This window comes from Salvia splendens, chromosome 16 (assembly GCF_004379255.2).
Source record: "Salvia splendens isolate huo1 chromosome 16, SspV2, whole genome shotgun sequence".
Lineage (NCBI taxonomy): Eukaryota > Viridiplantae > Streptophyta > Magnoliopsida > Lamiales > Lamiaceae > Salvia > Salvia splendens.
This window is the reverse complement of record NC_056047.1, coordinates 9,376,949-9,392,293: the sequence shown is the minus strand read 5'-3', so window position 1 is coordinate 9,392,293 and position 15,345 is coordinate 9,376,949. Positions and strand designations below refer to the sequence as shown.

The window sequence follows — 15,345 nt, the reverse complement described above, 5'->3', positions numbered from 1 at the left end:
AAGTGAAAACTATTATCCTATTTTAAGAAACAACATTATTTATACTTTTTCTCCTTTCAAAAAGACGGAGTAATAAAATAAGTGAAAACTATTATCTCCTTTTAAGAAACAACATTATTTATACTTTTTCGTCAGTCTTATTTTACTCTCTTTTTCTTAATTTATAAAATACATCAGTACATAAAATGTTGTGTTGAAGTCCAAATATTTCATATTTATTATGACAGAAAGATGATATTAGGGTAAATTATAGCAAAAGTTATAATTTTTCAACTTTTGTTTTATTTTTTCATGAAATTCAAATGTTGTGTGTCGTGAACTTTTTTTGTGTTGTGCCATTTTTCCAAATGCAGGTATTCTGGCCAATAATGGACAAAGACGTGTCTTTTAAATCTTACGTGTTGTTGACTGGATGCAGACGCGTGAAAATATTTCCCCCTAAATAGAGTCATCCCAAATATAAATTGAGTTCACTAATTGAACTAGTGAAAATATTTTTTCCCTCATACATTTTTCTTCGAAATTGAGATGTTCTAGCTTCAAGCTTCGTCATTTCAGGGTTCGAAATTGAGGTGAGTAGGTATTCGTCGCTTTAGAGTTTGTGGGTAAGACTTCGACGTGTCCTTCGACAAGGTTCATGGGTATGGCTTCAAAGTGCACTCTGACTCGACTGATGTCGAGCTCATAAGTGTTTTCAATAAAAGTTGTCAATTTTCTTTTGTCGATTTCTTCGAATTTTGTATTCGCCATCGATGTGGTCCCCTCTAGGTTAAATTTATATTCATAAATGTGGTTTATCCCGGATATTGGCTCCCTCTATAATGTTGATCAATTTTTTTATTTTCTTATTACATTCATTATTGTGTTTCCCTCTGCACCGTTGTTGATTTTGATATTAATTTATTGTATAAGAAAAGTACTCACTCTATTCTATATTAAGTGAGTCATTTTTCTGTTTTTGGGAGTTCAAGCATAATTGAGTCATTTTTATTTTTGGCAAAAGGTCATCATTTCATTTATTTTATTCACCTTTCACTTTACACACTATTCTTATACGCTATACCGAAAAGAAATATCTTTATTAAGAAGGAACGGAGGGAGTACCATATGTAAAAGATACCAAATGGTATAGTTGAGAAACATGGTCAAGTTATGTCATCTAGTTTGGGCTTTGATTCAGACATGTTAAGGTATTTTGATTTAGAGGAACAAATAAACAAACTAGTCTATGAAACATGGGATAGGCTTGCATTCATGAAACCTTTTCCAGTAACTCATTGTGAAGACAGAATCCCCCTTGTCAAAATCAGACGAAGACCTTCTAAGCAAATCGCCACATTTCTAATAAAAATTGAACTACACCCTAAATCTAACTAACAAAATTCCTGAAATTGAACACCACAAATGTAATTTAATCCAAAATTGAATGCAACAATCAAATACTCAATATATGAATGCACTTCTACATGAAATCTATTGAAATTGCAACAAAGCACATCTCCACAAGTGTGAATTAGAGAAAATCGTGATAGAATTGCGAGAGAATCGTATGTGGATTGAGAAATAAATTACGACGTGAAATGAGTCAGGGTTTTGAAATGGCGAAGCGAATTCGAATGTAAGGACTCATAAACAAAACGACATTGTTTCGTCTATGAAAACGTTGTCGTTTAATGAATCCCCTGACGTTTCCACGTAAGAATTTAGATTAGTCACATCTGCATAATATTACTGAAAAAGTTGCATACTCCATAAAAGTTCTTAATATTTGACTCTATATTTGAAGTTTATGAAAATTTTTTGGAAAATAGTGAAAGTTTCATAGCTTTTGCGATAATTTGCTCTTTATCTTAACAAATTTGATTGGCATAATTCTCAAAAGTAGCTATGCGACAATTTTATCTAAAGTCTATTGACAGCTCGATGAATAAAGTGAAAATTTGAGGAAAAGAGATGACAAAAATGGTACCAGAGACAATTTCATATGCTAGTATTATAAAACTTTTAATTAAAAATTTAAATATATTTATAAATATTAAATTATAAAAATATGCTTCAATTTATTTTAAAATCGTTGGGAGTCCATGAGCTTGGGGCCCTACAGTTATAAATATTTATATGAAGATAGATTAAGTATTTGGATAAATTAACTGATGTATTTATATTTGTTTTATCGACTTATATAAAATGAAAAAATGAAAACCGAACCGGGCTTAAAATCCTTATTTTCGGTTTGTTGTGATTAACGTCGTGTGACAAAATTTGTGGCCAATTTGCATTAAGCAAAATTTATCGCACAAAAAAGGGGAGTACTAAATTCAGCTACGGAGCACGTGTTATTAGCACCTCTTTCACGTGCGGGTTAAAACCCGGACCATCTTATTCGGATCCTCGTCATTTCTACAAAAAAAACGCGGTTCATACCAAAATTTTCCCCCAAATTCCTGCAATTCCATTCAATCTCATCATTGTGGGAGTCTCCAAATTTGTTCTAGTTTTACGTTTGATTTTCAATTTCGATATTTTTCCCATTCAATTCGTTCTTTTTCTCTTTCGATTGATCTCTCTCTCCAAAATTCTGTTCATTTCGAGAATTCTAGGTTTTCACCGTCAATCCTGAGATTCGTTAGATATACTCATCGATTTTATTTTTTATTTTTAATTTATTATTTAGATATTTTCCTTCTCGTTTCCCCTTTGTAAATTGATTTGAAACCCTAATATTTTTTCCTGAGATCTTTGGACACCTTGGGTTTGCGTATTTGTGGTGATTGCTCAATCTCCAGGCTCATCGGATCTGTGAATTGATTTAGGGTTTTGGTACGTTTATATCTTAATTTGATTTTACTGCTCTTTTGTATTTTGTTCTGTTTTTGGGGGAATTTATACATCGGGGGGTTATGGTTTTGGGTGTAAATTAGGTTTTTTATAAGTTCCGTTTTTTATATGCAATAGTTGTTGCTGATAAAGTTTGAGCTTGTTTCTGAGTAGAATTTTATTTAAATTTTTGCCAGTTAAACTCGAAACAATGATACATGCATGTGTTGCCTGGGAATACACTAACTAAATAGTCTATCGTCATTGTCTCTTTGGTGTTATTTAAATTTTTATTTTTATAGTTTTAAAAGTATTTATCAATAATGCCTTGTGTGTTGTTCCTTATAATTAATTGTTGGTTTTTGTGGAAAATGGGTGAAAGTCATTTGCTACTGGTTTAATGTTACTTCATCCCTTCTCTTCTGTGTCATTTAGTAGGAAAAAAAGTTAAAAAGGTGTCTTAAGTTGCGAAGAGATAGTTTTCTTAAAGTGAATATGATCGTCTACTATCTTTTCATACTTACCCTTTGAGTATGTCAAAACTAAAAGTTACTAATATAGCTGTTGGGGTTAGCATGTCTATTAGTATTTGTTTCATTTTGTGGTGCTTCTTCCACCACCTATTAGTTGCAAAGTGACTCGTCTTGCTTTGATCAAGTTGGTTTTCAGACTAGTGAGCTGTTGCCTGTTAGGTCACTTGGTGTTTGTTGGATGTTTCCATGCAACTTGTTTGTTTGCTTTACGTGTTTTTACAAGTCTTTATTCAGTTCCTAATGTCCTGCGTTCATGTAGTGTGTAGTTCCTAATTGGATATATAGTTACACGTGCCTCACATAATAAATTATGTTTTTTCCTGTAGTTATTGTCTATTTCCAAGCTTCCAAAATTATGTTCATAACTTCCTATGCTTGCTTTATCAAATTATCTCAGTTGCTTTTACTCTTACTAATCTATAGACTAGGGTTCTTAAAAAGGACTGTCAAAAAGAAGCATCCAGAACATAGTCTCAAAGGAAGAAAAAGAAAGTTATAATGCAATTAGGTGGTAAATAAGTAGGTGTTTTGAGTTTTTACTTGTGTATCTTCTTTCTTTGCTAAGAATTTAAATATCTGTTCTGTTTATCCTTATAGTACATAGAATGGGAATGAAACGTCCTTTGGAAGAGGGAGATTTTCCAGATACCTCTTTCAGGCAACCTAAACAACGGGAATACCATGGAAAGTTAACCTTAAATGCAGAGGAATATCACATAACTACTCTTGCAGTTCAATCTCCTGGTAAAATTTGCTGTTTGGTTCATTCTGTATTTATGAATTTGTGGGGTTATCTATATGTTTTGTGTATTGATAAGCTCTTTGATACTCACGAATGCGATGCATGGTGTAGAAAACACTGCTTTAACTATATATGTGATTTATCTTTTCATTGCACATCTCACACATAATGTTGCTTATTTAATTAAAAAACATGGCGATTGAAAGCAACTCATATTGCACAATCTCTGGTCAATCTGGCATTGTTCCTGCAATTGATACAGGTATTTTATTTCAGATGAACCGCAGAACAGCTTTTATCGGTTACACTTTGAGCAGCTTGAAGATGGTGAGGCCGATAATGCTTCTGTACCTGACAAAGAAGGGGAAACAAGTGCACCCTTGTCTTTGGTCACCAGCAGCAGCAGTGAGGATGATTCTGTTATTGGGGAAACCTCTCACTGGTCTTGTTTTCCTGAATATATTGATATTAATATTCCAAGGCGTCCCATGAATCAAATTGAAGAGCCCTACACAGATTTGTTTAACTCTCCTCCTAGGAAAGAAGTTCCACTTGGATCTGATCATCAAGCTGAAGTCCCACTGTGGGATCCAAATGCCAGTTACTGTTGCGATGATTTCAGGGAGGAAAGAATAACTGGGACCTGCATCATTGCAATGCCTAACTTAAACAATTCAACAATGGAAGGAGTTGGAGTTGGGCGTGGCAGAACAGATTGTTGTTGCCTGGATATGGGATCCATGAGATGTGTGCAGCAACACGTGAATGAAGCAAGAGAAAAACTACGAGTGACTATTGGGTACGAGAATTTTGTGGACTTGGGTTTCTGTAATATGGGTCATGAGGTTGCATACCAATGGACCCCTCATGATGAAGAAGTCTTTCATGACATTGTTTACTCTAATCCTGAATCACATGGTAGAAAATTTTGGAAGCACTTAAGTGTTGCGTTCCCGACCCGAACCAAGAACGAACTTGTCAGCTACTATTTTAATGTCTTCGTGCTCCGGAGACGGGCTGTTCAAAATAGATCTTATTTGTTGGAGATAGACAGTGATGATGATGAGGAGCTGAGAGGTGTTCATGGAGGCTCCCGTCAGGACAGATTTTATTCGTCTGATCAAGAAACTGATATTGAAGATCATCAAGGTCGCGAGGGGGAGTTCTATCTCGTTGAAGGAGAAGAAGAGGACTCCACTGTCTATTCCTTTGGCGACCAAGATTTAGATACAAGCTGGGTGGACGACTTCTGGTCCGAGCCTCAAAATGGCAGCGGAGAACACGAGGTGAGCAATCTAAAGGACGATGTCTCTGATGGTCATGTTGAGAAGCTAGATGCTGTCGAGATGAAATCCCGAGAAGATGGTGAGACGTTGCCAAATGACCCGAGGTTGTATACCTAATTTTTTTTTCTGGCCTTAAAATTTGTTGTACAAAAACGTAGATATCGATAGGGGCGGAGGATAGTAAAGGCTAAAGTGTTGCCTTGCCTCGACGCCCAACATAGTAATTAATTGAACCTATTTATTTATACAGAAGAAGCTCTCGCTCTTGTAATTTTGAAACCGATTATTTATCTGATTACAATTAAGTAATCAGTATTTAATTTGGCTACATGAATGTTAGGTTAGTTTGGAATAAACAATCTTCTTGCTTATCAGGCTTTGTGAGCGTTGCAATATGCAAAATTTGGCCATGTTAAACAGTGGTATTTTATTCTTTGTAATCTTCAAACGGCCAACAGCTTCAACTGCAAAGATTAGGACAATAGAGTCCTAAATCTACCTATCTATATCTATACTAATATAAAGAGTGTTCTGGAACTGTTTTTAAAAATGCCATTGAGCTGCGTTTTGGAGGATCATAAATTCTTAAAAGAGCCTTGAAGCATAGTATAAATTTATTTTAAAGTCAAAACATATATTTATAAAAGTAGATTAGATATTAAAAATAGAGTAAGATACGTTTACTATAATATGCGATCATAAAATATGCATATATTCAAGCATATATCACACACTAATAATAATAAATCGAAGATATTAAAATGAGTCGTTATTGAGCTAAGATTTGATGTTAGCTTTTGATTTATTTATTTTGAAATTTTAACTGACCAAATATCTAAATCTCGAATTTAAATTGATTAATTTTGTTTGGGACAAAATGGGTATTTCGATAATGGCTGAGGACTTATTTTTAAGAAGGTGTGACATTTCAGGAAAGACAAAACGCAGCATAGTGAAATTTATTTAATAAATCTGTGAAAACTGAAAAAGCAATTCGTAATTTGGATTCATTTTTGTTGTGTGCATCAGGAAATCTGTATTTTGGTATACCTCCCAAAAGATCCACGCCGTCCGATTCTGCAGCAACCAAGTCTGGTCACAGCTACACGTGCCCCTTTCAATTTATTCTCTCTTGGCTTCCATGCATGTAATTCTCCACCTTACTATAAGCACACACAAACATATGTAGATGTGGATGTAGAGAGAGATGTATGTGCGTGTGTTGTGGGAGAAAAATAGGGAAGAAAGAGTCTGGGTTCTGTTTTGATTTCTTATTCTTGATAGGCTGTGGCTAGTTCAAGCCCTTCATTAGCGACCCATCTGTTCAAAACTTTGATTTTTTCCACATTAATTTCTTCTAAATCTTGCAACATTAATATAGGAGTGGTGTTGTCATTTATATGCCTTTTTCTTTTTTTGCCTTCCTTCTCTTTGTTGTGTGTGTGTGTGTGGAGATTTCATCGATTTGGGATTCCAAGAGTGTTGATCCACTTCTCTTCTCTTCTCTTGTCTTGTCTTTATTTTTATGTTGTGGGTACTGTCACATCTCACCTCTGTGGTTTGATCCTGTTTTTTCTCACTAAAGGTATAGTCTTTGTGATCTATGCCCAGCCCATAATTCCAGATTTTGCCTTTTTCATTTCTGGGAGTTTGTTTTTGCACTTTGATGTTGCTGGATCAGGGAAATGTTGCATTATTGTAGAAATCTAAGTTCAGTTTGATGTTTGCTGAATCTTGATTGTGTGGCTTTGGGGGAATTTCTGTCTGTTTCTTGATTTAGTAGTTGGATTTGGGGGTGTCTGAACTAGGATGGATGAGGATCAAGAATTGAGGTTTGTTTGTAGGTTTTGCTTCAAGAAATACCCTTGTGGGAAGTCTCTAGGAGGCCACATGAGGTCATGTGTAGTTGCAAATTCTGCTGCATCTGATGATAAACTACTTGATCCCAACATTAAGAAATTCCCATCATTTGTAGTTGTTGGTGTTGGTGGCGGAGGTAGTGGTGGGATTCAAAGCACAATGAGTGATTCAAGAATTGTTGATTTAGGAAATGGGCAGTCTAGCTATGGCCTAAGAGAGAATCCTAGAAAGAGTTGGAGGACTGTGGGTTCAAGCTCCCCTCGGCCACAAGAGAGGTTTTGCAAGCAATGTGGCAAAGGGTTTCAGTCATCGAAGGCATTGTGTGGGCACATGGCTTGCCACTCTGATAAGGATCGGGGCATGAAAGATGATCATTCTTGGACTAGTGAGATCCAGAAACTAGTGATGGATAGCCATTCGGATATGGAGGATGAGGACCGGGCAATCAGGACTAGGTCCTTGAAGAGCAAGAGGTTTAGGAAGATCGTAGTGAACTCCCCCTTCCCCGATGGCTCATCATCTGTCTCTGAGATTGATGGGGAGGAGCAGGAGGAAGTGGCCATGTGTTTGATGATGTTGTCTAGGGATAACGGGAGTAAAGGTGGGGTGAATTTTCTAGTGGAGAGTTCTGATAACAACTCGGTAATCTTGGAGACTAAGTCTTCCTCCATTGATATGAAGAGTGTGAGAAAAAAGTGTGATGTTATCAAGAATGATTATGATCAAGATGAGAAGAAAGGTGGGGATGTTGTTGCTAAGGCAGAGAATTCTGACTCGGGCTATTTCTTGGACGAATGTTCCAAGGCGGAGGAGTCTGATGTGTCCATGGATGGATTACGCAAGAGCATTGGTGTGAATGAGTATGAGGAGTTTAGGCAGAGCTTGAACAGAAGCCGGAGCTATAGAGCTGAGGTGAAGAAGGCATTGGCAAAGGAAAATGAGTATGATCATGATTATGGTAGCAATGGTAATAGTATAGCAGCTAAAATTGAGCAATCAAGAAAGAGGAGATATGCAGTTGAGAATTCTGATCTGTATAATGACTATGATGATCATAGGATCAAGACGGGCGACCCCCCTAGCGCTGAGAAGAGGCTAAAATACGAGTGCTTCAACTGCAAGAAGACGTTCAAGTCCTACCAGGCTCTTGGGGGACACAGGCCGTGCCACAAGAAGAGCAACGCGTTGTATGAGTCAAGATATGAGAGTGGGGAGAATAGCCTAGATGATGAGTTCGCGGCTAGAGGGAAGATGGTTGAGTCCACTAGCAATAGGAAGCCGGCGTCTGACAAGAAAATGAAGGCTAAGAAGAGCAAAGGCCATGTCTGCCCCTTCTGCAACAGGGTGTTCAAGAATGGGCAGGCGTTGGGCGGCCACAAGAGGTCACATTTTATCGGTGGCCATGAGGTGAACACGAACCCTAGCCCGGTCGCCAAGCTGGACTTGCTCGACCTCAATCTGCCCGCTCCTCAGGATGATGAGGATGATGGGGACGACCAGTACTCGCCTTGGTAGGGCCGGAGATGGAGAGATGCTCGAGTTGCCTGCTCATGCAACCCGAGCAACTCGAATATATACTTATATTGGTGGACAACAAACCACATGGTGCTCCTTTCTTGGTTGCTTCAATGGCAGTCATAGTTTGATGACTTTAAGCAGCTAGCCTCCTCTACAAAGAAAGAAGAAAAAATGACAAAAAAAGAGAGAAGAAAACCTTATGCATATTCCACGAACATGCACAATTTTTGCAGAGTTAAGATTTATTTTTGTCTTCCAATTTGAATCATCTACACTATTGTGTTTGAAAATGAAAAAAAATGTTGTTCTTTGTTACTTATAAGAGAGGCAGCAGTGTTTCTTCCAAGTTTTTCAATATGATATGTGGAAGCAGTGGCGGACGCAGAAATAAATTTTAGTAGGAGCTTTACTAAAAAAATTTATTGTTAACAAAATATACATATTTCCTCAGTTCGTGAAATATTGTTCATTTTTGTCATTTTGGTCCGTCTTTGTTGTCCACTTTGTTGTTTTTTTTCTATTTTTATGGAGTCACTTTCAACTAAATCATACACTCACATTCTATCGTAAAACTAAAATATAAATGTGGGATCCACATTCCATTAACTTTTTCCACTCACTTTTCTTCACATTTCTTAAAATCCACGCTAGAATGTGGACAACATTTCATGGACGGAGGGAGTATATATATAAAAAACACTTCATCCATCCTTCAAAAAAAGATTAGTTTTACTATTTTGGGCCATCGCCAAAATTAGAGTATAAATATGAAAGTTTTTATATTACTACGACTAATAATGTGGATTGTAATAATGTGGATTACACTATCCACTAATACTATTTCTACTGTCTTTTTCCTCCCTTTTACTTTTTTTCATTTCTCTTATTTTACTAATTAGATATCAAAACTCCTGCCGTTTATAAGTTTATAGAACAAAAGAAATATAAATTAATAATTATTATAAAAATGGATACATATATTTTATATAAAACTAATCCAACACAAATTCAACTATTTTGAGAAACCCTTTTCAGTTTTCAATTGCCATTTGAATAAAAAACGGTAGTGTGAGTTTAGGATACAATTTTTACAAGTGTTACTACTGGATGGATGATAACTTTAAATTTAGTGGCACTTTTTAAATTATTTTAATCTAAAAATATGACACAGCCACGTATTTAATGAATAAGTAGGCAATTGACATTTTCAACTCTATTATTATTATTATTATTATTATTATTATATTCATTTAAGTTTAACCGTTTATCTTCTTCTTCCCAATTTTACAGAGCGGCCATTGATGAAATGTAGGTGGATTTCTCTGTAAATTTATTTTTCAGCCCCTCCTTTCCATTCAATCTCCAACAATTAGACTTCGAAGACATCAATTTGGTGAGGGCTGTAGATACTTTTCAAAAAAAATTTAAAATTTTTAAAATAGAAATATATTAAAAGAAAAGTTTGGGAAGGGCTTAAGCACCTCTCCCCTCCTGAACGTGTGTCCGCCAGTGTGTGGAAGATGGATATATGCATTTTTAGATGGTCTTTGTCACTATTTGTAAGTTCATTGATCTTATATAGAATAGAAGAAGAGAAATTGGATATTTGGATTAGGAGGCATGGAAAAGTCGGACTATTTATTCCCACAAAACATTTTAAATTCATGACAGTAGCTGTCTTTAATTAATTGTTAGTTCCCTTGAATTGTATAATGGTTAAAGATGGGGTTTGAAGAGGTATGATCCATCACTATCACAGAACAACCTACCTTAAATACTCAAGCACACATTTGGAGTATTTAATGTCTCCTACTTTTTACTTGAGAGGAAAAGCAGCTCCATTCCTAGTTGTGTTAGCCCAACACACTTACTATCGTGTATACTGATGATGTTATTTTATATGCGCTTTTCGTGTGTACAAAATCGAGCCTTGCTTCATAGTTTGTCTTCTTCCCTTTACTACACTTATATGTAAAGAATGCTTGACATTCCATGTGTTTTGTAAGAGTTGGTTGCAACAAAACTTTTTTTGGCCTTTATTTTGGATCCCTTTTTCTTTTTCTCTGTTTGAATACTAAATTACATGATCCTTGTGGTTAAAGCGAGTATATATAAAATAAAAAGAAGCAGTTAAAGCAGAAAAAGCTAAAAATTGTTGTAAAATTAGTTGGGCCGTTGTGTCCAAAACAGATGTGGGCCCATTATATACTACTACTCTACTTCAATTTCAGGATCCGATTGTGGGCCTAACTACTAAAAGTGCAGTCAAATTCGGCTTCTATAAATTCGTTTGAATTAAAAGTTGTTATGAATTTGCATTTAAAAAGAGTTAGTTCTAGAAAATACTAGTTAGAAGTTCAACTTAAAGAATTACTAATAATTAATGCAGCAGCAGCCCACTTTTTATCTAATAAATCTGTAAGTTCTATCTTTGAGGATTAATTATAAATTAATGATGCAAATAAAGGATAGTTTTGTGTGGCTATCGCAGATTGCTAAGATTGCTTCTAACCATATTTATTCATTTGGTGGGAATATCAAATATGGAATGAATGAATTCTGTAAAATGTAGACATTTATGTCATACTATCAACAGCTTACGATATTATTGTTCAATTTAGCCTCGATATTATGCACACTGTCATAATATCCAACCAAATTTAAGCACACATTTCCCAAGTTTGACTACCTACTACGGTAATATAATTGAAATGAGACACAAATTAGGACAAAGTTAAGGCAATTTATCAACCACTTACATTGTCCCATTAAAATATAACTATATAAATAAACAATCAACCACTTTTCTTTTCTGAGTCCACGTAAATTTGGTGTATCATCCAAAATTCGCAACCCAAAAGTTAGTGGGAAATGTGAGTTAGTATAAGTTATATATGCGTCCAATTGCACATAAAATTCAGTTACTATATAGTATTATCAAATAGAATTTTTTTCTAATAAAACCGACATAATTAGAATTGTCATTCTTTATATAATACAGAATTAAAATTGTATAAAAAATGTTGTGATATTTAAAAGGGGTGTAGGTGTCACACAGCATGATATATTGCCGACATTTATTGTGCCATTGCCATAAAAATAAATAAAATAATAAGCCTTTAGGGACCCCAACCCCAGCACCTTAAATTTCACCCAAATATGTTTGGTTGGATTTGATTCCGAGCCACGGTCAAATAATGGTGCAATAAATATTTGGTAGCTTCATACATAAATCAATTCTTCCAAGACAAACATAGAATATTACTATAAGTTACTGTATTTTATTTTACCGAATTTACGGAAAGTTACAGTTCTTTTCTACTTTCATTTATGAAAAAAAATCGCCTGAAATGGATGTATGTATGTATGCTTTATCTGCATTACTTCAAGAATAATTCACAAGGATAAGACTAATTGAGAGATCCTCTCAGAATCTCCCACAAAAAAGTGGAAATATATTACTCCTCGAACAAGAATTTGAAGATAAGCATGATGCAACAAAAAGATGTGTCCACATGCAAGCTCCTTTTTGGACAAATGTAGTGTGGACAATTTTTTAATATACATATTCCCAGAGCCCACATTATTATTATTATCCACAAAAAAGCAAACTTGATAGCTTTAGCACGAGATGGGATCAAATATTTTCTTCATCTTGTGCCTCATAGCACTGTCTTGCTTGTGTTGTGATGCTGTAGAAGTGAAGTTGCTAGTGGAAGGGTCAAAATCCATAGCAAAAACTGATGAAGATTTCATCTGTGCCACTCTTGATTGGTGGCCTGAGACCAAATGCAACTACAATCAGTGCCCCTGGGGCAAAGCTGGCATTCTCAATCTGGTATTCACCTCCTTTTTTTAATAGAGAGAGATGAGTTTAGCAGAAATTAAGGTTAATTACATTTTTTCTGCTGCATTTTGTGTGTGTGAAGGGGTTAGTAGAAACTGAGGTTAATTACATTTTTTCTGCTGCATTTTGTGTGTGTGAAGGGGTTAGTAGAAACTGAGGTTAATTACATTTTGTGTTGTATGTTTTGTGTCTAGGATTTGAAGAACAAGATTCTTGCAAATGCCATCAGAGGTTTGTTAGTTAGTACTACCTCCATCAGTTACTGAGTTGATGTTTCTTGATCTGTTTTTTTACTTAATTAAGTGGTTAAGATTGTTGTTTCTTGCTTTTTTAGTTGATTTAAGTGGTTAAGAATGTTGTAATTCCTGTTTCTTGGGTTTTTTTAGTTGATTTAAGTGGTTAATAATGTTGTGATTTAAGTGGTTAAGAATGTTGTTAAAATGAAACAGCATTTAGCAGCTTGAGGATTAGGATAGGAGGTTCTTTGCAAGATCAGGTGGCGTACGATGTTTCCGGGGCATCGCTTCGAAAATGCCCTCATTTCAAGAGAACGGAGGGTGGGTTGTTTGGATTCTCTAAAGGGTGTCTGCCTAAGGAGAGATGGGATCAAATCAACAACTTCTTTCATGAAATGGGGTATGCATTATCTACGTTGCATAGCTTCCTCTTCAACAAGCAAGTTCGCCTCTTAGAAAGCGCATTTTAATTTGTGTGTGTGTGCACGCGCACGCAGGGTTAGGTTGACATTCAGCTTGAATGCACTGGTAGGGAGGAGGAAGGGTGGAGGACCCGATGATTCCCTCATGGTAGGCGGATGGGACTCAAAAAACGCGTATGATTTGATCAACTACACAGCCTCCAAAGGGTACAAGATTGATTCATATGAACTTGGTAAAACTGAACTACTATGTTACAAGTGATCCATTTCATTGTGTTGTTGTTTGGTGTATTTTTGACACTCCCAAATGCACGATTTTTCGCCTAGGAAACGAGCTGTGTGGGAGCGGTGTGTCTGCAAGAGTTGAGGCAGTGCAGTATGCAAAGGACACTGTAGCACTCAAGAAAATAGTAGCTAATTTTTACCCAAATCCTGCCACTAGGCCGAAGGTGCTAGGCCCTGCAGGGTTCTACGACAAGCAGTGGTTCGATGCATTTCTTGACACGACGGGCCCTAACGTCGTTGATGGTGTCACACACCACATCTACAACCTCGGTGCAGGTTGAGATTCATCCCAAGAAAATCGAGAAGATTTCATATCAGCAAGTTTAATTTAGTGTGTGTTTGTGTAGGTGTTGATCCCACCCTCATTAACAAGATTCAAGATCCGAGCTTTCTTGATCAGATAGCGGAGACATACAGGGATGTAACAGCCACCATCGAGCGACACAGCCCGTGGGCAGGGGCGTGGGTCGGGGAGGCCGGTGGTGCTTACAATAGTGGTGGCAGATATGTCTCACACTCCTTTGTTGATGGATTCTGGTTTGTGGCTTCCTACAATGCCTATTTCTCTTACACACCGTTTTCGTTAACCGATCTAATCCTGTCTGAAAAATTAAAATAGGTACTTAGATCAATTGGGAATGACAGCAAAATTCAACCATAAGGTCTTCTGCAGACAATCCTTAATAGGAGGAAACTATGGTTTACTCAACACAAACACATTCATCCCAAATCCAGATTACTATGGGTATAACTAACTGCAATAACTAACAAACTACATTTCTTGAAATTTGTTGAATTCTCAAATGTTGTAGTTGGTTTCTTTGCAGTGCTCTCTTGTGGCACCGGCTGATGGGGACGAGAGTGCTCTCAGCCTCCCACACCGGCTCCTCCTACCTGCGCGCCTACTCACACTGCTCGAAGAAAACAGTGAGCTAGCCCGCGAATCTTTCGTGTCAGTACACCACAAACTTTATATGTTCATTTTTTGGTCTGAATTAGTGTTTTGTGATTCAGACAGGCATTGCAGTACTTGTGATCAACATGTCCAAATATACAACCTTTGAAGTTTCTGTTGAAGATGATGCAAAGATATATAAATATGACCAAGAAGGTTATGTTAATGCATATGAGAGAGAAGAGTACCATTTGACCCCAAAAGATGGCAACATTTTGAGTGATGTTTTGCTGCTGAATGGAGTGGCGTTGAAGCTTACCGGAGCTTCTGGTATACCGGCAATGGAGCCACACGTTGTTGATGCTTCGTTTCCTATGAAGATCGCACCTCGTTCCATAGTTTTCGCAGTACTGAAAGACTTCAAGGCCACAGCTTGTGCCTAGAGACATTTAGTGAAGCCTTCCCGATCCGAATCCGTCGTTACTGGGACATTTAGCGACGGAATGAACGGCGAAAATACTTGTTAACTTGTATGGGGAGAAAGAGAAATGTCTTTCTTCTATAAAATTGTTCTCATGGAATAAAAACGATATATATTGGTCATATTCATAAATGAAAAAAGTTGTTGATTTAAATGTGTGTGATCTTAACTTCCGCCTTTGGACTTTTTTTTCCTTTTTAATTTATTAGTTAGAGAAGAAACGTCTTAATTTTTAATTTATTAGTTAGAGAAGAAATGTCTTAGTAATTGAGCTATGTTTGTTGTTAAATTTTGGATTCTTGGATAGTTATTATGTAGGCAAACTGGCAACTTTGTTTGTTTATAAATGACTGGTCCCTAAGTCAACCATCAAACATCAAACATCAATACGACGTTAAGATCATTTTAATAAATGGCAGGGGT

At 36.3% G+C, this 15,345-nt stretch overlaps 3 protein-coding genes across 4 annotated transcripts; all 3 read left to right on the top strand.

Moving 5' to 3' along the window:
* The first annotated feature begins 2,393 nt into the window (after positions 1-2,393).
* LOC121772477 lies at positions 2,394-5,752 on the top strand. 2 transcript variants are annotated; one of them, XM_042169599.1, is made up of 3 exons: positions 2,394-2,820; positions 3,948-4,094; positions 4,369-5,752. In XM_042169599.1, the coding sequence occupies exons 2-3, from the start codon at positions 3,956-3,958 to the stop codon at positions 5,493-5,495; spliced, it is 1,266 nt and encodes a 421-aa protein (XP_042025533.1). In that variant the 5' UTR covers positions 2,394-2,820; positions 3,948-3,955; the 3' UTR covers positions 5,496-5,752. The 2 variants fall into 2 exon arrangements, with proteins under 2 accessions (XP_042025533.1, XP_042025534.1); XM_042169600.1 differs by having other exon boundaries at positions 2,394-4,094.
* Positions 5,753-6,358: 606 nt separating this feature from the next.
* On the top strand, positions 6,359-9,092 carry LOC121770998. The gene has a single exon (XM_042167794.1). The coding sequence runs from the start codon at positions 7,188-7,190 to the stop codon at positions 8,751-8,753; it is 1,566 nt and encodes a 521-aa protein (XP_042023728.1). The 5' UTR covers positions 6,359-7,187; the 3' UTR covers positions 8,754-9,092.
* Positions 9,093-12,342: 3,250 nt separating this feature from the next.
* Positions 12,343-15,076, top strand: LOC121770056 (heparanase-like protein 2). Its single transcript, XM_042166853.1, has 9 exons — positions 12,343-12,594; positions 12,798-12,834; positions 13,053-13,239; positions 13,337-13,494; positions 13,589-13,822; positions 13,894-14,083; positions 14,166-14,291; positions 14,374-14,473; positions 14,561-15,076. Exons 1-9 carry the CDS (start codon positions 12,388-12,390, stop codon positions 14,882-14,884), a joined length of 1,563 nt encoding a protein of 520 aa, XP_042022787.1. The 5' UTR covers positions 12,343-12,387; the 3' UTR covers positions 14,885-15,076.
* The last annotated feature ends 269 nt before the right edge of the window (positions 15,077-15,345 follow it).